The sequence below is a fragment of the Hippocampus zosterae genome, chromosome 7 (genome assembly GCF_025434085.1).
Source record: "Hippocampus zosterae strain Florida chromosome 7, ASM2543408v3, whole genome shotgun sequence".
NCBI classification, from domain to species: Eukaryota; Metazoa; Chordata; class Actinopteri; order Syngnathiformes; family Syngnathidae; genus Hippocampus; species Hippocampus zosterae.
Genome location: NC_067457.1, coordinates 7381865 through 7406040, shown reverse-complemented (window position 1 = coordinate 7406040; position 24176 = coordinate 7381865). Strand labels below are relative to the sequence as shown.

The window sequence follows — 24176 nt, the reverse complement described above, 5'->3', positions numbered from 1 at the left end:
GAAACACATCGCTAGACTCTTTCGTTGCCAATGCAAGTGTTCGAAAAATAACTACGGTGTTTATTAGTATAGATGACTAACGTGGATATGTGATAGTTCTTCAACCAAATTGTCAAAATGATACTTTTTGGTTCTGATCTGGAAAATATTATCTGGGCACTGTCTACCGGAAATCCCACCCTAGTCTCGCGTGATTGGCTGGAATTCAAGAATGGATTTATTTGATTGGTTTTGGTGCCTTGTCAATCTGTCTAGCAGTTGGCTTTAGCGGAGGCCTTGACAGGGCAGTTGACCGACCGACTGGTTTAAAATTGTATATCTGCAGTTGATCACACATCCAAGGTTCTAAATAGCATTGCAGGTCAAAGAATGGACTCCCGGTCTGTTTGGCGAGATCTTATATTGCCTTAATGATTGATTCAATTGCATGACTGCAGAATTAATGTTTTCTCTTCAGATGCTTTAAATTGAATCTCTTTTTCATCACACGAGATCTCTGGAGACTCAGTCATACAAATAAGAGTATTGCCATGAACACGGTCATTCAGTTTTTCGTATATCGTAATGATAATCAACACAGAAGACGTGAGTTTACCAAAATAGACACAAACCAAAAAGCAAAGAAATGCATCACATTAAAAGTCAATGGTTTAATACATTTTGAGATAACTGGTGATGTAGCTAATACAGATTGGCATACGCCAATACTATACGGCAGTACTCGCTTCCTATTAGAAGAAAAACAATTCAGATACTACAACACTGATACCACCGAACGAGCCTTCATATATGTTTTGGTCTGGTGGAGTCAGGTCAACGCCAGCCGTGTTGAAATACTTGTTCGTCAACATGGATGACAACGCTTTGTTTGCTGACTGCAAGCCGCATCGGTTGTCCTATCACATTTTTATTTTAGAACGTTTAAATGAACTTGGATGTTGTACTCGACCATGTAAAAGGATACAAATGTCCGGCATGAGTGAATTGTCTCTGTTAGTGTACTCTTGACGGTCATTTCTTCCTCTACAGGCCAGATGACTCAGCTGTGCGAGTTGATCAACAAGAGCGGGGAGCTGCTGGCCAAGAACCTGTCGCACCTGGACACGGTGCTGGGGGCCTTGGACATTCAGGAGCACTCCCTCGGTGTGCTGGCTGTCCTGTAAGTGCTCCAAGTGCAAGTCATGACTTATTCCTCAGAGAGAGGTCTGCTGCTGTTTGATTGCACCACAGTATTGGGTGCATCCATGTTCATATGCCAGAAAACTGCAGAATTTCTTCTCTTCTTTTTCTTTTTTTTTTTTTTATTTGATCTCGACCCTTATTTCATTTGACATGAACTGTAATATAATGACATTATTATTCCAAAAATGTGTTTGTTTCAAATTCAGGCCTCCTGTCATGTGGGGCTCGAGTTGGATACAACATAGGTGCCACTCATGAAAATAGACATTATGCAGTAATTTTTTTATCCATTATTCAATTGTGATATTTTTTTTACCATTCTATTTCTACATTTTATTTCAGTCCAAGTTATGTATTACGGTACATAGTTTTCTGAAATTAACTATTTACAATGTACAAAAATCATTATTATACCATTGGTAATAATTACATATCTCACAAAAAAAATTAATGAGCTTGATAAGTTTTCCTATTCAGCTCAATACGATTAGCTGATATACTGTGCTCGTGGATTGATGGGGTATTCACATTTTGTTTTTCATACTAGCAAAAAAAAAAAAATGAAAACAACGAAACATAATAATCCCGAATGCTTTTTTTTATGCTGATCTGTTACTCTTGTCTGTGTTCCAGATTTGTAAAGTTCTCCATGCCAAACATCCCTGATTTTGAGACACTCTTTTCTCAAGTCCAGCTCTTCATCAGTACTTGCAATGGCGAGCACATTAGATATGCAACAGACACTTGTAAGTCCTCTCAACCAAACGTTTTGCATCCATCGATTGAGACAGTAACTCCAGTATGTTAGCATTTTTTGTTTTCTTTCACCCGATAAGAGATAACCTTAAAGTTGGGTAGACCTCTTGGAATGTTCTTTCACTTTTAATTGAGGAGCTGCTGGATTATTGTTTTCTAAAAATGTCACTCCTTTTGTGTCCTTAGTTGCTGGTCTATGCCACCAGTTGACAAATGCCCTTGTGGAGCGGAAACAGGTAAGCCGGCACATTTACACTGAATCACAGGGCAATTATTGACTAATTCAATTAAATATAAATAGAATTATAAAGAGATACCAACTTAAAAAAATAGGCCATATAACCGTAACAATTCAACATATATATAAAAAAAAAAAGCAACCCCCCCACCACCAAAAAAAAAAAAAAACCTAAAGGGCCGAAACCTGTACTTTATCTGAGTGAAGTATTTTTTTGCGCCACTATTTGCTTACTTGCACGGAGCAATTTGAACAAACACTAATGTACCATTGTCTCTATGTCCTAGCATAGATACTAATATATTTTGGAATCCATTTAGCCACGATTTCTCTGCAGTGTTTGTTTTAGATTTGCATTTTATTTCTAATTTTCTCATTATACCATTACTGATGCTCGCTCTAGTTTATGTCATTGAGTCATATTACATAACCAGAATTCTCTTTTTATTTTTTTTCCCTCCCCTGCTAAATATTTTAATACATTTTAAAGTGCAGCACGCATTTTCTCAGTTTGAATATTCAAGTTGCATTTCTCTCCTTCTCCCCGCCGTGACAGCCATTGAGGGGTGTCGTCATCCTAAAACAGGCAATAGACAAAATGCAGATGAACACCAACCAACTTACCTCAGTTCATGCAGACCTGTGTCAGGTGAGTCTCTGGGCCAAATGTATCTATCACCTAACGGTATCCAACATGACAACACGTGGTTTAAATCGCATCTTCAAAACAGGATGTGTGGATTTTTAGACTGTACTATTTATCTTTGTGCTTTTGTGGTTTGTTTTTCTTGCTTATTTTTGGTTTAATCAAACTTAATGCTTACTTTACAATTTTTATACTATAATTTTTTTCAGTCACAAATGCCCTGTTCCCCTGTTCCGTGTCCTCTCTCCAGCTGTGCTTGTTAGCGAAGTGCTTCAAGCCGGCCCTGCCCTTCCTGGAGCTTGACATGATGGACATCTGCAAGGAGAACGGAGCTTATGATGCAAAGCACTTTTTATGTTACTACTACTATGGTGGCATGATCTACATGGGCCTCAAAAATTTCGATAGAGCACTGTATTTTTATGAACAGGTACGTCCATATTTGAACCTTGATTGAGAAACATTTTAACATTCTTGCCTTTCGTTTCGTCAGTGTAAATAATGATGAAAAAAGCAAACTGTGTTTTTCAAGTTTACCACAAACTGTTCCGCAGGGCATCATAAAATCTTGAACTGAAGTCACATTTTGTGCGAAAATAACTCAATCGATGCCCGTAATAACCATAAAACACTCAGTCTTGAGTTGGCGAGGGTCGATTGCAGATTAATGTTAGGTGCAAAACGTATCAATAACAGAAGAGTACAAATGTGTCACGGTGCGTATGGTAACGTCCCGTCTTGTCTTGACCACCCCTTGCTTAGACTGGTCCTTTTGGAATAAGTGTCAGACTAACCATAACCTTTTAAAGACTTAAGATCTCAGGAGGTAGAGTGCAGTATAATGTTTCAGAATAACTAAAGCAAACACGAATAGCAAAACAAACAGCCAGAGATGAGTCGCTCTTGCAAGATTTGCTGCCGTTCTGTCAGATTTTGAAAGCATTTTTTCTTTTTAAAGCCTTTTTTTTTGTTTCAACTTCTGGGGATCGTGACTAGTTCTACTGTATCACCATTTGGATTTCAATAGAATCCTCATCTGTCATCGCTTGTCACTTGTTAATGTTTTGATTTTGATTTTTTTTCCCCGCCGTTCAAGGCAATAACCACTCCGGCCATGGCAGTGAGCCACATCATGTTGGAAGCCTATAAGAAATACATTCTGGTCTCACTCATCCTCCACGGCAAAGTGCAGCCGCTGCCCAAATACACCTCGCAAATCGTAGGGAGGTTTATCAAGGTAGAGTGGCCTGTAAAGGTGGATTTAATAAAATCCCCACATAAAAGTAGCGGCAAGAATTTAAAGCCGTCTGGACTTTAGTTGTTTATTTCCTTCTTTTTGCTTTGCCTCAGCCCTTGAGCAATGCCTACCATGAGCTGGCTCAGATTTACACCACCAACAACCCGACCGAATTGCGCAGCGTTGTCAACAAGCACAGCGAGACGTTCGCGCGAGACAACAACACGGGCCTGGTCAAGCAGTGCCTCTCCTCCCTCTACAAAAAGAACATCCAGAGGCTAACAAAGGTGTGTGTGTGTGGTGATGATGGGTGATACCATCTAATATAATTGGTGAAATTGTCAAAGTAAAAATATAACATTGATTGTCATGACACTTTAATGTATGTAAAATTGTGAAAGTGGACTCTTATTTGGTCACACCAAGATTATTGTTTCTTGAACAAAAATAGACTCGATTGAGATGGCTTTTCATTTCATCTCCTATTGCATTTATTTCACCATCCATCATGCCGGTGTCCCCTACAGACTTTCCTGACACTGTCTTTGCAAGACATGGCAAGTCGGGTGCAGCTTTCAGGTCCTCAGGAGGCAGAGAAATACGTCTTACACATGGTGAGGAGATCCACAATGACAACGGCAAGACACAAAAGTATCTCGTCGTCGTTTTAATTCTGTTGTGGATTTTTGGTTTTTGAGCAGATTGAAGATGGAGAGATCTACGCTAGCATTAACCAAAAGGACGGCATGGTGTGTTTCCATGACAACCCGGAAAAATACAACAATCCGGCAATGCTACACAAAATTGACCAAGAGGTGAGAATCGCTGGAGCGCAACCCGTCAAACATACTCCTAAAATGTAACCTTGTGTTTTAATTTTCAGATGTTGAAATGTATAGAACTGGATGAGAAACTAAAATCTATGGATCAAGAAATCACAGTAAATCCGCAGTTTGTGCAGAAGGTGAGACAACATTCACAATATTGTTTGTTTTATACATTTTCAACAGCACCACAAGCTTTCAGGGTAATTTTTACCAGATTTTCACGACCATACCGTACACCGCATTAAAAGGCCGAGTGTCAGTTACGGGTGCAATTTCTGTATTTAACACAGACACAAGACGCATTGTATTATTTTACGCAGGCGTCCTGGTTCACGCCCACTATTCCCACTTTCACATCCACATGCTCAGTTACGTCCGCCTTTCCTCTATACAAGCAGCGTGTCGGCACAACATCAGTCAGTCGAGCAGATCCCTCATCAGAGTCACACAACAACATTCACAGATTTTGGAACTCGGTGCCTACACAAGGTGACCCATATTATTAGGCGCCCCATCCAGTAAGACTTTTAAGTGAGACTGTTATTGACAAATAATTAAGTGTAAAGGGAGGTTGCTATACATAATTTCGCCCACAATAAATTAGGTTGATACATCATGTAAAGTCTGGTAGTCTTTGTTTTTTAACACATTCAAAGAACAAAGGGATAGTTCTGTTCATCTTTGAAGCATTTATAGCATCTGTCGAATCAACAGTCTCTCTGTCCTTGGAAATGAAGTTTGCCAAATATTTCTAACATGTGACTTTTATTTTCATTTAAGAGTATGGGAACGCAGGAGGATGATGTTGGCAGCAAAACGTCAAGTTACTCCTGAGGGGCCTCAGACTGCCAGAAAATACTGCAGCGCAAAATACATTCTTCCATGGATGCATTGGACTTTTTTTTTTTTTTTTGAAGAGGAAAAAAATATTCTATTGCATAGAGACATTGGTTAAGGAAAATCTAATTGTGTGGAACGGTGGTGAATTTGGTTATTCTTTCTTCACGGTTTCTGAAGGATAAAAACAACCTTTACAGGAATTGAAAAAGATTACGATTTTGTCAGTGTTTTATTTATCAATGTTCAGGTTGGAGTGACCGTGCTACATTATCACAGAACACAAGTATAAAAACTGGACTTGTTTGTTCCAAGCATATTTGTGAATAATCTCACCATTCTGCTGCATGATGGCTGTAACTAGAAGAAGGTATTCCATATGAGGTAATACATGGCTGGCAAGGGATAAATCTGACTATAATCTACATTTGTAACGGCAATGATAGTTTCCCTCATGCTTTTGTGTAGAATGTAGTCAATCTTTGAGTACACTGTGTGCAAAGAGGCACAATCTGGCGCACTGTTTTATTTTTATTTTTTTAAAGAAGTTTGATCCACTAGAGGTCACTAGAGCACTGTACATAAAATCGTTTTGACAGGTTGTCATATACAAGAGGCCCAGGTCAACGGAAATAACCAAACCGTCATGCCATTTGGTTGCTTTGCAGTTGTGGATCCGTAATAAATTGGTCGATAATTGGCTGCACGTTTCTGTCAAATATGTATGTTCAAAGTTTATTACAAAGGAGGTGATTCACGATGTAAACCAATGAGTTCCTTCACACAGGCGGATGTCGCCGCTTGGAAGATTGAGCCAATCATGGTCCACCATCCGTTTAGAAGAGGCTGGACTTAAGTCCTGGAACGGTTACCATACGCCACTGGTGAGTAGTAGTCGCCTCTGATTGGTCCGTCCTTATGAACTGGGTCGGTCCACACTTACCGTGAAAGCTACTGTTGAAATTCCTACGCTAACCAACTTTAGCCAGTTTGCTAACATGTAATTAAGCGAATGTGGTTTAACTGCATTTATGGCACTGGAAATGATTCGAATTGACAGGTAATATGCTGGTTACGAAACTGGAATTCGGAAATAATTGGCGCTGTTCTGTACGTGTCGGCGTAACTACAACCAGAACATGTCCAGTTAGCTGTTCCGCGGCGATTGGTGGATAACGAACCTGGCAAGCTAGCCAGTCACCCCGGGCTTTGGACTGGCTTGAGGCTTTTGAACAGGTTTCCTCGCCCAGTGGACAGCCGAGCCTGATGCTGTGATTACCATGAGTCCCGCCGGCTGCCCCCATGTCAACTGCTTCAAAGTGGACAACTGGAAGCAGAACCTGAGGGCTATTTATCAGTGTTTCGTATGGAGCGGTTCGGCTGAGACCAGGAAACGCAAGGTAACGAGAGACTGGGAAACGTAGTGGGTTCACTGAACGTAAGAGATGCGCGTATATGTGTGAACGTGAAAGGTCGTGTGCGTGCTTGTGTGCTCTAACCCCTTTCTTCCAGGTAAAAAAAAAATAACACGCTAGATACCCCAGTAGCGGAATGCCAGCAGGAACTCCCTAAAACATGAAAATAAAACGGTCCTTTGTGTCCGACGTCTCTTTGCCTCAGAACTGCGCCTTAAAGCCATCTGTTCCACGCAACAGCCTTTGCAGATGGGTCTTCCCTCGCTTTTCTGGCCATTCATAGGCTTTAAATAAAACATCCGATGACTCACCCTGCATGCACATCCTACAACCGAAATCCTGACCACATCTCTTGATTGCAGTCATCAATCACCCTCTTGTTGACCTTTTTTTTTTTTGCTTCTGCGGCTCACACATGTAGATTTGTTCACATTCAGGTCTTGTATCCAATGCGTTTGCATGCACATCCAAGGTGATGGAGAGCAAACGGCATCCCCGGCTGCATATCTGGCTGGGATTAGAAGGAAAGTAGGAAAGGGGCAAGCATACCAAAATAAGCAGAGTCAAAAATGTTCAAGTTCTCCCTCATCACATAATTGCCAATTTCTTGACTCGTGCTGCCACCCCACCCAAAGAGCAGGCTCGCTTGGCACTCCAGTGCTGCATGTGTCCCTTGGAGACAGGAAGGCCAACAGGCAGAATTTCACAGAAAAAAACACTAATACGGTATGTGTTTCAGTGGGATGTTTGGTGACATGGGTGATGTATTATTGAGTTGTCGTTGGCACATATGTCTGTTACCTGAACACCAAAGGTGCATATGCCATTTGCCTATTCATATGTGAAGCATTCTGAACATCAAAACAGATAGAAGAGTTAACCAAGCAGTTACTACATTTGGATTAGCATCGAAATGCAACCATTAATTGACCACAAAATGATTGCCGAATAACCACCAAATAATTTAGAATTGTGATTCTCAACTGGTTTCGTTTAAAAAAACAAAAGAAATGCATGTATTTGTTTTGAGATGTTTTTTCTTTTTTTTAGATCAATAGTAAGGCGTGTTCACACAGATTGTACGCTAATGGGTACCCGTGTTACTCACCTGTCCTTTCGCTACTAACTATTCTGCAAACAAATACAGTGCGGCTCAGCCTTTAGTTAGCGGACATCATACCTAGCAATGTGCTTTTGGGGGCATGTCAAACTCATTCGAAGCTGCATTTAAAAATGTAACGCACTGTAAATGTATTTTGAAAGGCTCTTTTTTGAACCCCAAAATGCTGTATTGTTTCTAAATTTTAGAAAATGGGTCGTGACTTTGCAACAATAGAAAGATGCGAGTATTATAGTGATCACATTTGAGAACCAGGCTTTAAAAAACCAAAACAAAACCACTCGTTTCACTTAAAATTGGACACTTCTTTGGAATTCTCAACCTCTCAATGCTAACTTGCCCATGGCCCTCATGAGAACAAGCGCTGTAGAATACAAATGGATGCATAATTGTATATATATATTGCATTTCATCTTCTATCACTCACCAAATGGTAGCCGTCCACTTGTTTGTCCATCTAGATTTGGTGATGGGTCCAAACCTTACATTTGGCATTAAAATCAACATTGAGCTATGGCGCTGTTGTTGTTGTTTTTTTTTTGCCCTTGTCTCTCTCTCTCTCCCCCCATCCCCCTCTCCTGTATGCTCCAAGCACTCGCCGTCCACTGTCATGCCCATCACGTGTTGCCTGCAACCCGACTACAGCACTCCATCAGTCAGCGCAATAATGAATTGGTCATACAGGGAAGCAAAGTGCTGAATGACAACGGATGCAAGAATCGCACAAGACTGCAGCTGCTACATACACTCGTTTCCATTCTGTTCACTCGCTGCTTGACTTGTTAGCTGGCACACACAGCCACAAGACGCAGGAAAAGATTACTGTACAAAAATGTGCTTCGTTTTCCATTTCATATTCAGTACATGGGGAGGAAATGGGAAAAGCTGCCTGCATGCATCAATTGTGTCAATGTGGTTAAAATGCCTCTTAATTAGATAAAAATGGCCAGTTTTTGTCTCGGCAAAGGTACGCTTTTGCCCCCCCCCCCCCCCCCCCCCCCGCCCCCAAAAAAAACAAAAACAAAAAAACTAAAGGACCAGTAATCTAAAGCAGTCTGACTGCAATTAATATCTTCATTGTTGTAAGCATTATGGGACCTTTAAATAAAAAAATCCATATCTGTTGGGCTCGACCGTTCACATTTCAAATTATAGTTCCTAACGGACAACATCCATCTACTTTATTGCATTGGAAATTAAATATCATAAATCAATGCCAAAATAGAAGTCAATGCTATTATTTCAGATTATGTTTTACACTTAAACTCATTTAGCGACACTATCATCCTTTGTGTTCTAATTAATACATTTATTTGTCAAATATTAATTCATGCAGTTTATATTTATTTGAAAAACGGGATTAACTAAATCGTTTTTTTTTATCAATGCAGTGAAATTATTGAAGCATAATTGTGGTCCTCATTCTGTTGCGGTTGGCCAATAAAATGAATGCTCTCCGAACGTGAGGCGAGCTGCCCTTTCGCTGTGAGCGTGTCAGAATATGTGTTCCATATATAATTATAGTAATTGGACAAGCTAGTGCATTGGTGTTCATCAAGATGTCTCTCCTAGAGCACGTTTTGAACTAGCACTTCACTAATCACGCCGTGTTCTCTGTTGTTTCTGCCTTTGTCTCCGCCCCCTTTTCAGGCCAAATCGTGCATCTGCCACATGTGCGGCGCTCACCTCAGCAGACTCCACTCCTGCCTTTACTGCGTCTTCTTCGCCTGCTTTGCCAAAAAACACATCCATGAGCACGCCAAGAGCAAACGACATAACCTAGGTATGGTGTCCGTGCGCTCGGATTTGAGCGGCTGAGTAGCCCGCGAGCCTGTTCTCAAAATAGGTCACCGGCGATGGGACATTTGTGGTTTTCGAGCATTGCTTTCCAAATGATCATTTGAAACCGTAAACACCGGCAGAGATGTCGCAAAATGGTGTCGCATGTTGACATTGAGAAATCGCCAACCTGAGTAGTGTCTTTTATGTAAATGAATATCATAAATTATTAAGAATCACATTATGAATGGTATTGGTTATTCTGCAAACACTGATGCAATATTCAAGCTGTGTCGACGTCGCATCAGGAGGGAACGGGCGTACTGCTTCAGCGTGCTTAAATTTTCTGCTCATCCAGGGTAAGAAGTTGGGGAACGTAACGCCTTGGTAGTCACCACCGACAGCTAGCCGCGGAAACGTTACACGTAACATATACGCGCCCCGTTTCAGAAGCTCATGCTTGATAACGCTGTTAGCGGACGCTAATCAGTGCGTCCAAGCCGCTGCGCTGCTTAGCGTTTGGCTTTGACATGTCTTTAAAGCCAATTTTGAGGTAAAAAGATGCATGAGAGGAGCCGAGTTCATCAAAGGACGTATAATCCGGCATCTCGGTGATGAGGTGCGGCCTCTCCGAGTGAAAATGCAACCAATATTGTTTTTTGGGAGCTTCAAGGTGTCGACCAGTCGCCAACCCATAAATCCTTTGCGCGCCCTGCGAGACACAAAAGCAGTGTGTTTAAATGTGCTGTAATTCTTAATCCTCGCCGTATTTGGACAAAAACATGTCTCCTTTAACATGTTTTGAAAAAGTCACGTGAGATGCGGTTGTGACCCAAATCACCTTCTAATTACGCCTTGTTCATTTCCCATTGAAGTTCAAATTGAGTGTCGTGTTGTACAGTACTTGTGTCATAAAATGGTTGCACTTTGCGTTGCGACAAAAAATGCTACAAACTCAAGTTTCCAAAGAGTAATTGTCACTCATTGCCAATCGCATCATACGCCCGCCGCTTCCCAAATGCAATTTTATTCTTTGGGTGTGAGATACGTCACCACTGTAGATGAACATGCAGAGAAATTTAGGAGACGAAGCGGATGGAGCTCGTGACATTGTTTTGCGTTTGTAAATTATAAAAATGTGATCGTGTGCAAAAGCGCAAAACGCCAGCCCGTTTGCCTTCTCGTTCTAATCTCCTGGCGGTTCTCTTTTTGCTCTCGACATAACGGAATTAGTCTCTTGCAGCTGTAAGTTAAGAGCATCATACCGCAGTGTTGGGGGGGGGGGGGGGGGGGGTTGTACGCGCGCCGCAGCAGAGACACCTCGGGTGTGCATGACAAAGCACACTTTGGCAGATGTTCAGTCACTTGGTAGCTTTCCTTATCCTTTTGGCTTGGGAAAACACCCCTTCTGGTCTGTTTCGGTGTTCCCCACGTGTGTAATTGGGCAAGTGTAATTGTGTGCCTAATTAGGTTAGCCGCCTCCAAAAAAAAAAAAAGTGTAACGGAGAAGAGAAAATGGGAGGGGGGCAGATCTCCAAAGACTGTTGAGGAGGTAATTAAGTCATCTTAAACAAACCCTTTGGAATTAGCCTCCCGTTTAACAAAGCCCTTCCTCCCCCTCCTTCTCCTGAGCGCCTCTGCCGCTCCGTTGTCGCCTTCTCCACGCTGTCGTGTTTTCCGCGGATACACAAGCTTCCGCCCACGTCCCCAAAACAATCATTAATCTTGAATTGTTCGGGGAAATAGAAGCCTTTAACGTTTCCTTAGATGTGAATGTCTTCTGAGTCTTGCGATTGGCTGACCATGACCAAGGTGTACCCCCCCCCCTCCTCGCCACAAAGTCCTTCAGCTCACCGGTGGCCATAACGATGATAAGCGCTATTGAGAATGGAGGAATAATCTGCTTCGGAGTCTCTCCCATTTGACTTTGGGCGAGAGTGAGTTCCAATGTGGACCACGTAGGTGCTACGTCTTTTATATTGTCTTTTGACAATAAAGGATCTTTTGACAAATTATTTTGACAAATGAAATGTTGCGGCCAAGGATATTAATTATTATGAGAGAGTTTTGAACAAAGGTCTCCTGCGTGTTCAACAGAAAAATAAATAATAGCCAGTTTTTACTCGACTTTGCTTCCACCTATTCCCTCAGTTCCCTGCATCAGAGCAGCGTTTCACATCAGCTGACTTCTTTGTACTGTAGGGGGTGGTGGCGGGGGGGGGGGTATGTCCTACTTCGTGCAAGGGTGGGAAACACTTTTTTTGTAAGATCTCTTTTGATATTCTGAATCATAAGGACTTTCCTGTCTTCCCATTTCTACCAACCATAAGTATTCTCGTTCTCATTTTTCCCACTTCAAGATATATTCATCAACAATATGTGTGATTGCATATTGCAGGACTGTAAAACGGTACCGCATAGGGAGAGGCGTTTCTTTTCCATATTTAGGTATCAGGGTGGGCAAAATTTTAGAAATACTCCAGTATGATTCAGCGCACTTCGATGTGGCTATAAATGTCACTCACAGCAATGAGCTCAACTTCAGACCACTTTGACAGTGGCCGTCAATTCCTAGCATCAAAGTAAAGACAATCCTATCTAATCTCATTAGATTCGGACTATGTACTGTACAATGGCTGTACTTCATCCTCTCCTCCTGCCCTCAGCCATACCTTCTCCGCACCCCCATGCAGAGGATCACACCATCAGCTAAAGGAAGCTGAAGGCCAGGTTGTCATGGCGACAGCAAACAAGGCAATGATTGGAAGCACAGGTTCAGTTCGACATTTGTGAAATTTCTCGAAAGAGAGGACACCTCCTCTTTCAGCGCACTCATCACTTTTTGACTCCTCTTTGCTCTCGCCGCCACGCCCCGGGCGCCACCTCCGCCATTACTTGGATGGTGTTAACAGATAGCAGATATGTCTGCTGATAAATCCATTCTACTTGGCACTGCAATGCCATAGCAACATTGCCTGAATTGGGGGGGGGAGGACAAGAGATGAATCATCGAGCGGCTCATACGGCTCGCACTGACTCACAGCCCTCCATTAGCCTCTGACAAACAAAATAGATAAACTGTGAGAGCAACCTTGCATTTCAATAAAATGAAAGCGAAAACGCTCCCTTGTGCATTTTTCTTCTTTTTTTAGCTTCTTTTTCTCATCCTCTCCTTGTCTTGACTTTGCAGCTATTGACTTGCTCTATGGGGGGATTTACTGCTTCATGTGCCAAGACTACATTTACGACAAAGACATGGAACAGATTGCCAAAGAGGAACAAAGGAAAGCCTGGAAAATGCAAGGTCTGGAAGCACATTCACTCACATTTCATCTCAGCTAAGGGTGAAAAGATCACCCACCCCCCCACCCCCTCAAAAATATGTTCCCGTTCAGAATGGTTAATTAGCGTCTACACCGCGTTTCAAATTCTGCACATTTTGTTTGGGAATGTCATGTTCCCAGATTCATGTCACTGAAGGGGGAAGAAAAAAAATCACGAGGTTGTTTCAGCATTATTAAGCAAGGATTGCTAAAAATTACCATTGAAGCTCCAGTCGCTATGGGTACAGAGAGAGGAAAAACTCATGGTGTGGCCACCATGCTGAAATGTCAATCCAATTCAAACTGTGGAGCATCCATTTCAAGAAAATCACTGCATGGCCACATTTTTGCTCCCCAAATTTATAGAAGCAGAAACTCTTTATGTACACGTACAAGTTCAACAGCTAAGCATGTGTTTTAAAAATGCTAATATCATTTGATTTTGAATGGCGCTTCTCCGTGAACAGGTAGGCTCATCAGAAAGGGATTTGTTTATTCTCAGAAACATGAAAAATGTATTTCACTTTTCTTTATTATTTTTTTAAATATGTTAAAAATTGGACTTGTGGCAAAATAGATGCAAAGTTGATGAACCTGAAAGGTTTTGTTTTTCACTGCTTATCCCCCACTGGCACCTTGAAAAAAATGAAAACCAGCATCTGCATAAGAAATATGCACCACAGTCTGGTTGAAGTTGATAGATTGAAAATGACTTTTTGGATGCCCGTGTGGTGGTTTGCAGGCGTAGGTGAGAAGTACTTATCATGGGAGCCCACCAAGAGGGAGCTGGACCTTCTCCGCCACAATCCCAAGAGGAGGAGAATCACCTCCAACTGCACTATTGGTTAGCGACGCTCTCGAAATGTACATATGAAGCGCGTACGCCGTGACCCACTTTCTCACTTGTCTTTATTTTTACTTCACAGATGAAATGCTAATTATGCTGCATTCAGCAAATGGGCGGGCATATGCACAAATGTTGCATGAGGGGGGAAAAAAAGAGCGAGAAAACATGTTTTTCCCCCCCGTGAGTTTTTTGGTATTTATTTTTTAAAATAATAAGAATAAAATAAAATAAATGAAAATTCTGACTACTCCGTCCCGATTAAAACTGAGCCTTATAGTTTCAGAAAGCCCATAGGCAGGATCACCTTAAAATTGTAGAATTTCTGAATTTGAAAATCTATCTATAATCAGTCAATGCTTGGACATAAAACAAAATAATGTGATTTAAAGTCAGAATTTAAAATAACTCAAATTATTTTGCATATACAAAAGTATTTAGAATAGGACTACATAACGGCTTAATTTAAGCAAAATTTAATTAAAAAAAATTGAAAAATAATCTTAATTACAGCGAGAATTGATGGATAAATACTATCAATGTTTTTCTTTTTTTTAAGATCTGTAATTTCGATCAGTAGGAAACAACAAGTGAAATCCTCCTGTCTAGAACAACATGCAATCAAAGGGCAGGCGGCAGCCAGAAATAGCAACCCAGTCAGTCAAGAATCGAGGAGTGGGTCCCATTGAGCAGTCAACCTGTCAATCTCGTGCGCTGTTTCAGCCTAGTTTCCACTTTTTGGGGCTCGTGTTTAGTTTGAAGTTGTACGGAGCTAAGTACGAGCTAGTTGAGTCTTCGCTATTACAAAGCAAATGTGTTGCTTGAAGATAAAACCATGCATACACCGCCGCAGACCAAAAGGTCTGGCCAGGTCCGCAAAAATGATTGCAAATGACGATGGATGATTTTATGTGTATCATTTTTGATGCAGCCTCACATTCTGTGTCCCCTCCTCTGTTTCCAGGCCTACGCGGTCTGATCAACCTTGGCAACACATGCTTTATGAACTGCATTGTCCAGGCGCTAACACACACACCGCTGCTGCGGGATTTTTTCCTGTCCGACCGACACAAATGTGAAATGCAGAGCAACTCCTGCTTGGTGTGTGAAATGTCGCAACTCTTTCAGGAGGTACCTTTTTATTTTTATTTGATTTTTTTTGTATCTCAGCTAAGAAATTATTTGGAGGTGTGGAGGAGCACATCTCAATTGCTGACAGCGCACATGGTACTTTGCTAGTTCTACTCAGGCCATCGTTCACCCCACATCCCGTTCCGTCTGCTCCACCTGGTATGGACTCACGCCCGTCACCTGGCTGGCTACGAGCAACAGGACGCCCACGAGTTCCTCATCGCTGCACTGGATGTACTACACAGGCACTGCAAAGGTCAGTCTGATTCTTGTAAGTTATTTTGTAAACCCTCTTTCATGTCAATAGGATGTAAAATGAAATCCTTGGTATCCACATTTCGAAGTTGAAGCTATCTGATTCTATTTTTCTTCTTTTTGATTTAAGCAGTCATGACGCATATCCAAAATGTGCCGCCCAGGAGCAAAAAAATAAAAGAAGTGATTGAGGCTAAATTAGTTGCACTTCTTAGCTACAACCAGCAGAGGCACTCTTGATTCAGTCCCAACGAGATGACTCTTAACAAGACGAAAAGGCCTCAGCTATATATCCATACATGTGCCCAAATGGTGGCATTATGCCCCTAAAATTGGAGACAGTGCAAGTAGATTGCCTATATATATTTTTATTTTTTTGGAATTATTCTTTCATATGTTTCGGATGCTGAAAAACTCCCACACTGCAGCGCAATTGTCAGTAATATCATGAAAATGAGTGGTAATGTCAAGATTGACACAATCGTGCAATACATCTTGATTTCGAGAAGTCGAATTACAGTGTGCACCCATAAAGTTTCAAGTTAGGGGCCACCGTGCTCCTTGTAAATAAAAAGTTAGTCTGGAGGTCATAACTCATGAAACAATAAAATGGGGGTAAAAAATGATTTATACTGGCATTCACCTCTGATACTTGCAAAACTTAAATCAAACAAAATATTCCTACAAGCATCAAGGATGATAAAAACTAGAGAAAAAAAATCACAATGAAAATAGTGAAAAAGAAGCAGATGCAGAACAAATAGGAGAGGAAGGACGGAAGATGAGCTGGGGCTGTGAAACTGGTGGATAATCTAAGTGACAGTTGATCAGACTCATGGGTTTTTGTGTCCCCACTTTATAAGCAGCCCGCCGGTGTGCTTTTGTGTGTTTCATCCAGATGACAATGGGAAAAAAGCCAACAACCCAAACCATTGTAACTGCATCATTGACCAAATCTTCACAGGGGGCCTGCAGTCTGATGTCACCTGCCAAGTCTGCCAGTAAGTGTGTCTTTGGGCTTTGTGTAGTTGCCCCTCACTTGCACATTGCACGTCAGCACATAGGCACAGTCTCCTGCAGCAGAGAGAAAACGCTTTCAAATTGAACGGTAGCTCCACCTTTTGGTCAGAAACTGCACAGGCTCTTCCAGCTGATACCGCACATATTGGTTATTGCCACAGATGGAAATAACCAACTCCTTTTCTGAGTTACTAAAAAAAAAACCTCTGCAACACAAGAGTGCTGGTTGGTGTCATCTTAAATCGCGCACTTCGAGATGGCCGCCTCCACTTGAGTGTGTCGGCAGCCCAGCTCATGCTGGTGTTCCAAGCCATTCTGTGTCTCCATCCTCCTTCCAGCGGTGTCTCAACAACCATAGACCCATTCTGGGATATCAGCCTGGACCTGCCGGGCTCCTCCACTCCCTTCTGGCCGCTAAGTCCCGGCGGAGATGGCTCGACGCTAAACGGAGAGAGTCACGCCACTGGAGCCACGACACTGACAGACTGCCTACGAAGGTAGCCTGGGTTTGCTTTGATTATTGTTGCACATAAAATTGGAAAGGAAAAGCAGAACACCTGAGGAAATCGGTGCAAGAAGTTTTAAGTTAACATTTGTCCATATCCGCGGAATTATGTCTTCGATGGTATTTACCATCTCTGATGCTGTCTATCCACAAAAATTTGCACTCGTCACAGAGTGGCACCATCGCCAACGGACTTATCAGTCTCACCTTTTTCTTCGCTTAGGTTCACCAGACCAGAGCACCTGGGCAGCAGCGCCAAGATCAAGTGCAGCGGTTGCCACAGTTACCAGGAGTCCACCAAGCAGCTGACCATGAAGAAGTTGCCCATTGTGGCCTGCTTTCACCTCAAAGTAGGAGCTGTCTTTTTCAACACGGTTCCCAACTGCTTGACATCCTGTTTGTATGGTATTATATTGTATTGTGTGTGCGTGTGTGTGCTTGCAGCGATTTGAGCATTCTGCCAAACTACGGCGAAAGATCACGACATACGTCTCTTTCCCTTTGGAGCTGGACATGACGCCATTTATGGCCTCCAGGTGAGAGCTTTTCAATCTGTTCTGGATCACCGAATTGTGACACCTTTCCACAGATATCTGCCTCCTCCTTATTAATTCCGACTCATTAAGAATTCCCTGAATATGAAATAATATTCCGTTGTGCGTTTCAGTAAAGAGAGCAGGATGAACGGCCAGTACCAACAGACTGTGGAGCCCTTCAACAACGACAATAAGTAAGCTATTAAGCGGCAAACTGCAACTCAATTTCCCCATTGAAATGAAGTGAATTACGGATCCATACAACCACTTAATTCAGACTCTTTCAAAAACAATTCCCATCCTGCAGATCAACTTTCGATTTAAAAGCTGCTGATGTGTCACTTCTCCCACCTGCTGTCTCAATCAGATACAGCCTTTTTGCTGTAGTCAACCACCAGGGAACACTAGAGAGCGGCCACTACACCACTTTCATCAGGCAGCACAAGGACCAGTGGTTCAAGTGTGACGACGCCATCATCACCAAGGCCAGCATCGAGGCCGTGCTGGACAGTGAAGGGTGAGCCGCCGCGAATCCATCGCCGCATCTTGGCAACATTCCATCACTTTTTGCATCATATTTGATTTGAATACAATCAATCCTGGCATTTTTCCTGGTTCGGCATTCAGGAATTGGTCCATTTGCAGAATGGGAACCAATCATAATTTATTTTGAAAAAAAAACTCAACTACTTGCTGTTTTTGTTGATGTACATTGCGTTGAAAACTTGTGACTGCACAAACTAAAAACTGCCCTGGGAGGGGGCACCACCAGGTGTCATGAGTCTTGTAGTCACCCACGACCCACTTTTAGGTCCCGACCCACCGGTTGAGAATCACTCGAATACACAGCATTGATTGTGTTGTTTTTCTCTCCAGGTACCTTTTGTTTTACCATAAACAGTTCCTGGAGTACGAATAGCGCAGCCCGCACACGAGCCCCGGCGCACTACTGCAACTAACATTTCCACTGGAATTCAGGACGCACGCAGCAACAATCTGCTGGTTGTAAATCTGCCAAGCCGGTCTGCACGTGGAGGTCGGAACTGACCGGTAGCCATCATCAACGTTAAACTCCTCCCTTGCTTTCTTATTTTCGGACGGATTTTTGGACTTGATTCTGAATACCGTTTTTTTTACCTACGGCGTCCTAAAGCAGGGGTGGGGAACCTATTAATGCTCTGGGCTGCTATGCAATTGTAAAAACCTCAGAGGAACCGTTTATCTCCAAACACGCAGCATTAAAAATGTCTTCGTATAGCCCAAAACGACTTTAAAGGGAAATGCAATATTCCCGGGTGTCAGGAAAAAAAAGCTCTCTTGATATTCTTCGATCAGAATACACAAAGGATAAAAAAATTACCTCCCCACACACACACACACACACGGCTTTCTCCACTTGTCACAAATTGCTCAATTTTGAGTGGCTCTGTAATTTCGTACACGACGGTCAGGCGGGCACTTAGAGAGGCCCGATTATTGGTGTACAAGTCAATTTTCCAAAAGCTTCCCCACCCCTCTGCTAAATGCTTGTAAATGTCAAACAGCAACGAATTGCTTCTATCTGAAGGCAAGGCTCAATTTTTTTTTTAATGGTTACTCTTTAAAACAAAGGAAAGTCATTTGAACTCACAAGCACACCACGTGTCACATAGTAGCCTATACACACGCAGTCTCGAAATGACCAAATATTGTCGTTTTATGCATTTTTCAGTGCACTGCAGAAGAAGAAAAGAAAAAAATCAAGGAGCAAATATCTCCTTACAAGTTGTCTGATAAACATTATACAGTTGTTTATTTATGTCACTTGTGAGGTTTTTCTCTTGTCGGTCAACATCGGAAGCTTCGGTTCCGCCGGATGTTTCCGCCTCTATTGCTGCTTCCAACGGTTGCAGGGGCGGACGTTACTCAGTAAATATTATATTTTTATATCAATACTGTAATTCAAAAAGCATTCGTTTACAGATTTTTTTTTTTTGCATTCACTTTCACATCGTCCGTCCGTGTTTCATTGTGCCGTGTTGTTTGATATACGCAAAAAAAAAAGAGCTAAGTACACCCACCTGAAAATGCTGCTATGGCAGCTTTGTGTTTAGTTGGAATAGCTGTTTTTTTTTTGGTTTGTTTTTTTTTTTTTTTGGAGGGGTGGGGCGTTGTGTGAAGTTTCTTTATAAGTACGTAAGTCTCGGGCAGTTTAGAAACATACTGTATATTCATGTTCAAGGTATGTGCTTGTGGTTAAATGCAAAAATAAGAACCATTATGGGATGTATCCTCAGAATAGTACAGTATGTACAAAGGATCACAAATTGATTCTGCAGTGTATAATTGTTGGCTGCATGTTTGTGTGCTTGGGTGTGCGTGCGTCTTCATCACAAAAAAAAAAAAGACTGCGGGGAAAATAACTGGTTGTTAAAACAAACCAAAAAAAAGAAGAAATGTGGTCTTGTGCGTTCAAAGGGTTTGTATGCACGTGTGGTGCGCGTGCGTATGTTGTGTGTGTTTGTGTACTGAATCAGTACTTGAGTTCAGCATGCTGCCCAAGCTGAATATTCTTCTTTTTTTCTCAATTTTTCCTTCCTTTCACACGTTGAAGATGTATGTAAAGTATATAAATGTACAGTTTGTACGTAAGAGACAAGATGGTGAAACCTCCATATTGATTTTGTTTTTATTTTTGTTCTTCTATGTCGCTGGATTCAGCCACGGGAGTCGAAACGGTGTCTTGACCTGTGAAGTCATTCCTTGAATACAAAATGACTGCAAAGACTGGACGCACACTGATGGCAAGACACTCAAATAAAGAACAACAACAAAAATCTATCTGTAATATACTTTTGTCTTTGTGATTTTTGTATCCCTGCCACGTCTGCTGCAGTTGTCCTGCAGAGGGTCGCGGGGAGCTAGATGTCAAAGCAAGGTAGAATTATCCAAACTGATTCCTCTTGATTGGCCTGAGCCATTTGAAGATGTCAAGCGAGCGTTTTTCCGTCCTCATGAACAAGACAGATAAACGGTTCTTCCAAAATGCCTTGCACTGCAATTGTTTGTCTTTGTTAACGGTCTCTTTTGGCTCTCTCTGTTTGGCAGGCAACGAACATCCTTGATGCCAAAGACCAAGAGACCAAATTTATTCCCCAAGAAGTTTTAGTCACACTGGTACAAAATCCAAAACAAGACAAATGTATTGACTCAAATTGTGGGGGTCGAAAAAGTCAGGTGCATTTGACTTCTGTTGCGAACCAAAATACCACAAATAAATCCCTCAGATGCAAAGGAGCTGCAAAGGATTTCCCTTCAAAAGTAGAACATGATTGAAGATATAAAATTACATTTCTTCATCTCCTTTTTCAGTTGACAAAAATTGTCAATATAATAGCAGAATTATAATACAGATTTTTTTTCTACCAACACAGGCTGCGCCATTTTTGGTGAAATAAAAAAAAATGTTGTAATTACGAGTTGCCGCCACCAGATAGCAGCAAAGCACTCTTTTCTATTAAACTTGACTATTATCTGACAAAATGAAGCTGAGACGCTCCTATGAACATTTCAGCACCAAAGCAGCAGGTAAGTGAGTTTTCAGTCAATAATGTACGATTTGGAATTATTTTTCAACTCATCCCAGGAAGAACAGCCTTATTGTAATTGCATTTTCTATATTACCATTGTTGCTGCTTAATAATGCACTCTCAATTACCTCAAGTGAACAAGTCTCAGTTATCCCACCATTGACTCATCATGTACCTCCAATGCGGAGGTGTGAGATACGATCCGTGTCCAAGGGGAATACCGATTTTGCTTCAGGGCATGGTGTAGCACAGCTTGTTGGTCGTACGCCATTGGTGCTCTGGTAGGTGCCCTATTGTTGCTGCCCACCGTGATGGGATCAGGGTAGCAGTGGACGCACACGCAGGTCTCAGTGGGGCTGGACTCATCTGACGGCTCAGTAGCACCTCTTGCATGTGCCATGAGATCTGTCAGTATGAAATCGTGTCTAAATTACAGGACACCCAAAAAGGAATATCATTTGTATCATCAGCACACTAACCTTTGACCTTTGAACTCAGCTGGCCTCTTTGTTGAGCACTTCCCTGGCCCTGCTTGACGACCGCTTGGTCGGCGTTGGTTTCAGATCTTCTTCTCAGGAATATCACCAAGGCAAGACACAGGCTGGACACCAGCAGAACCATACAGAGGGCCAGGAAAGCATAGAGGAGGATGGAGGGGTCTTCCAAGGCTGTCTGTACGGAGACCCCACTGGCGTTTCGAGGCTGTGAGGTCACTTGAACCGGGAGCTTCTTAGGAGTCACAGGAGCTGATTGAGAAGAAGGTACGAATTGAAAGGGAACTTATGATGTAAAATGCACAACACGGGAACCCCCGCACCCCCGCCGCATATAGCGAGTTGCGGTCCTTCTTTGTCACTACGTATTTTTAAACTACTTCATGCTGCCTCCTGTTCATTTTTAGTGTAATCACCCGGTTGACCACTAGGTGGCACACTAGTTTGATGAGGTATAAATTGGGAAGAAGAACAAGAAATAGGAAGTACTTGCTATTTTTACCCAAGATTGTGGAATGCCACCTCCTTTTTAAATCCTGCTTTTTATACTTACGGAAAGCAACTGCTGAAGGTTCATTTCATAAGGTAAATATTTTGTCATGATTATTGATGGATGTTGTGAGATGATGATTTTGGTAGTTTGGGGGAAATTGGATTTGTTTATTAACACAATGTGGATTGGTACAATGTACAATATTTTAGGATGGAGTTACATTGAATTTTCTATACACCGGATTTCACTTATTGTAGGGGTGGTCTGTAATTGAACCTCTGTGATGGAAGGGGGTGGGGGGTTATCAAATACCCCATTAAAATGACGAGAAAGGCCATTGTGTTCTACTTTTATTAAAGAAAAATAGCAATTACAACAAAAATGTAAAGAACTGGTATGAAGCCAAAAATTCCATATATTGAGCTATTTTGAAAAGAATTACCCACGATAGCATCTTAAAATGACTTAAATTTGTGAATTCAAAGGTCAATTCAATACTCACCGTGACAGTGCAGGAAGCACTCTGCTGGATGTCTCCCACAAACATCACCACACTTGACGCACTTCATCAGAAGCCCATCATAGTAGTGGCCAGGCAGCGTTTTACAATTGGCTAACACTAACGGGGGCAGATGTACAAAGCAAATAATAAAAGAAGAGTTCACTTTTTTTTCGGCGCAATTGTTCGATTATCAATGATAGCGTTCTATTTTATCACTGGACCAGCCGGGACACCTTTAGTGCTCGATTCAACAATGGCACACTTTCTATTTGAAGACGTGACCTGACTTTGATTTCCCTTCCTGGCCTTTACCGGCCAGTTATTTACTTACCGCAGTATTTGGTGCATTTGGTGATGACCAGAGGCTGCTGGCACATCACGTTGCAATGCAGGCATTTTTTAATCAAACTGTCCCAGTACTGGCCCGCATGGCACTTGGCGCCCATTGGTGCTGATTCCCTAATAGTGACAAACACAGCGAAGGATGCACAAAAACGTACCTGGCTGAGATTATCATGCCAAAAAATAAAAATCAGTGAGTAATTGATAAAACTGCCATTTTTGTCAAAAATGAAAATCCTCTCATCGATTCAATTCTGAATTAATATCCTTGAGATATATGTTCTCGAAGCACGGGCTCGGTCAGCTGTGAAAGACTCCAACCGTCCCCCCGCTTCTTTCACTGTCTTGCACGCCTGATTTGCACTTGCAACATGAGAAAAAAAATTTAACAACAAAAAACACATCCGATTTTCCAAAATGCTGTAGAATAATAGGCAATGTCCATATTTCATTGCTACATTTTCATCCAAAAAAATATAACCAATAAGGTCTTTGTTAGCATTGATTTCTTTCCAGTTCAGCCAATTTTCCCCCAAATATGAGATAGTATTGTTCAGACATGCAGAACGTGAAATGGTGTTGCCAAGCAATCACATGATGTTTTTGGTCTTACCTGGAGAGATGAATTTGATGCCTTGTTTGAACATGCGGGTGACACTAGTCTGTCTCTAACCTTGGCGGCTCATTTGCATATCGACTCTCGGTGTAGGCTGGGACTTCCCCAATACAGTATACGGGACGTGTGAAATCAGTTCCACGGTGGGACTGAGTAGTGAGAACTTGATCATCACAGTTCAGTGGTTTTGGGTTCAAATCTGAGCTCTTGAGTTTTCTGTGTCAAAAATTGTGAGTGCTCCAAATGCTTACGTGGGTGTTTTTTTTCTCTCGCTTTATATACTCTGGCAATTAAAAAAAAAACACAACAGCAAAAAAAAAAAAAAAAAAATCATCAGCAAGTTCAAAAACAAAAAGGTCATCACAAGAGCAAATCACAAAACACCAAAACAAAAAAATCATCGCAACAGAAAATCCCCCCCCCCCCAAAAAAAAATCGTGCTAAAACTAAAATATTTGTGAATGTGTTTTTTTTGGATTTGCTGGAATTGCTGTTGCAATTAGTGGTTT

General features: G+C 41.8%; 4 protein-coding genes across 6 annotated transcripts in view; 3 read left to right on the top strand and 1 right to left on the bottom strand.

Moving 5' to 3' along the window:
- The window catches only part of cops3 (COP9 signalosome subunit 3), a 16716-nt gene extending 10291 nt beyond the window's left edge, over window positions 1-6425 (top strand). For both annotated transcript variants that reach the window (XM_052070512.1, XM_052070511.1), the window contains exons 2-12: window positions 1030-1159; window positions 1816-1928; window positions 2125-2174; window positions 2733-2825; window positions 3073-3252; window positions 3919-4059; window positions 4173-4346; window positions 4587-4673; window positions 4761-4874; window positions 4943-5023; window positions 5667-6425. In XM_052070512.1, the coding sequence (XP_051926472.1) occupies window positions 1030-1159; window positions 1816-1928; window positions 2125-2174; window positions 2733-2825; window positions 3073-3252; window positions 3919-4059; window positions 4173-4346; window positions 4587-4673; window positions 4761-4874; window positions 4943-5023; window positions 5667-5720 (1217 nt within the window). In that variant the 3' untranslated portion in view covers window positions 5721-6425. The remainder of the gene's footprint in view (window positions 1-1029; window positions 1160-1815; window positions 1929-2124; window positions 2175-2732; window positions 2826-3072; window positions 3253-3918; window positions 4060-4172; window positions 4347-4586; window positions 4674-4760; window positions 4875-4942; window positions 5024-5666) is intronic.
- Window positions 6426-6614: 189 nt separating this feature from the next.
- On the top strand, window positions 6615-20467 carry usp22 (ubiquitin specific peptidase 22). Its single transcript, XM_052070481.1, has 13 exons — window positions 6615-7123; window positions 9909-10041; window positions 13228-13341; window positions 14103-14204; window positions 15169-15335; window positions 15444-15591; window positions 16489-16591; window positions 16949-17107; window positions 17339-17465; window positions 17560-17651; window positions 17783-17845; window positions 18019-18168; window positions 18528-20467. The coding sequence occupies exons 1-13, from the start codon at window positions 7004-7006 to the stop codon at window positions 18568-18570; spliced, it is 1521 nt and encodes a 506-aa protein (XP_051926441.1). The 5' UTR covers window positions 6615-7003; the 3' UTR covers window positions 18571-20467.
- LOC127603872 (tumor necrosis factor receptor superfamily member 13B) lies at window positions 20220-23963 on the bottom strand. 2 transcript variants are annotated; one of them, XM_052070552.1, is made up of 5 exons: window positions 23665-23949; window positions 23041-23168; window positions 22710-22826; window positions 21700-21966; window positions 20220-21625 (listed from the first exon to the last, which is right to left on the bottom strand). In XM_052070552.1, the coding sequence occupies exons 2-5, from the start codon at window positions 23153-23155 to the stop codon at window positions 21369-21371; spliced, it is 756 nt and encodes a 251-aa protein (XP_051926512.1). In that variant the 5' UTR covers window positions 23156-23168; window positions 23665-23949; the 3' UTR covers window positions 20220-21368. The 2 variants fall into 2 exon arrangements, with proteins under 2 accessions (XP_051926512.1, XP_051926514.1); XM_052070554.1 differs by lacking the exon at window positions 22710-22826 and having other exon boundaries at window positions 23665-23963.
- Window positions 22079-24176, top strand: part of LOC127603857 (zinc transporter ZIP11-like) — a 69582-nt gene continuing 67484 nt past the window's right edge. Inside the window, exon 1 of the mRNA XM_052070527.1 lies at window positions 22079-22299. The gene's annotated coding sequence lies outside the window, so the exon portion shown is untranslated. The remainder of the gene's footprint in view (window positions 22300-24176) is intronic.

Coding starts and splice junctions, on each gene's coding strand:
- usp22 (XM_052070481.1), top strand. CDS start 7,004: ATGAGTCCCGCCGGCTGCCCCCATGTCAACTGCTTCAAAGTGGACAAC. Junction 7,124..9,908: donor CTGAGACCAGGAAACGCAAG/GTAACGAGAGAC, acceptor CCCCCTTTTCAG/GCCAAATCGTGCATCTGCCA. Junction 17,846..18,018: donor CCCTTCAACAACGACAATAA/GTAAGCTATTAA, acceptor TGTCTCAATCAG/ATACAGCCTTTTTGCTGTAG.
- LOC127603872 (XM_052070552.1), bottom strand. CDS start 23,155: ATGGGCGCCAAGTGCCATGCGGGCCAGTACTGGGACAGTTTGATTAAA. Junction 21,967..22,709: donor GTGCTTCCTGCACTGTCACG/GTGAGTATTGAA, acceptor CTTCTCAATCAG/CTCCTGTGACTCCTAAGAAG. Junction 21,626..21,699: donor GCTGAGTTCAAAGGTCAAAG/GTTAGTGTGCTG, acceptor TCATACTGACAG/ATCTCATGGCACATGCAAGA.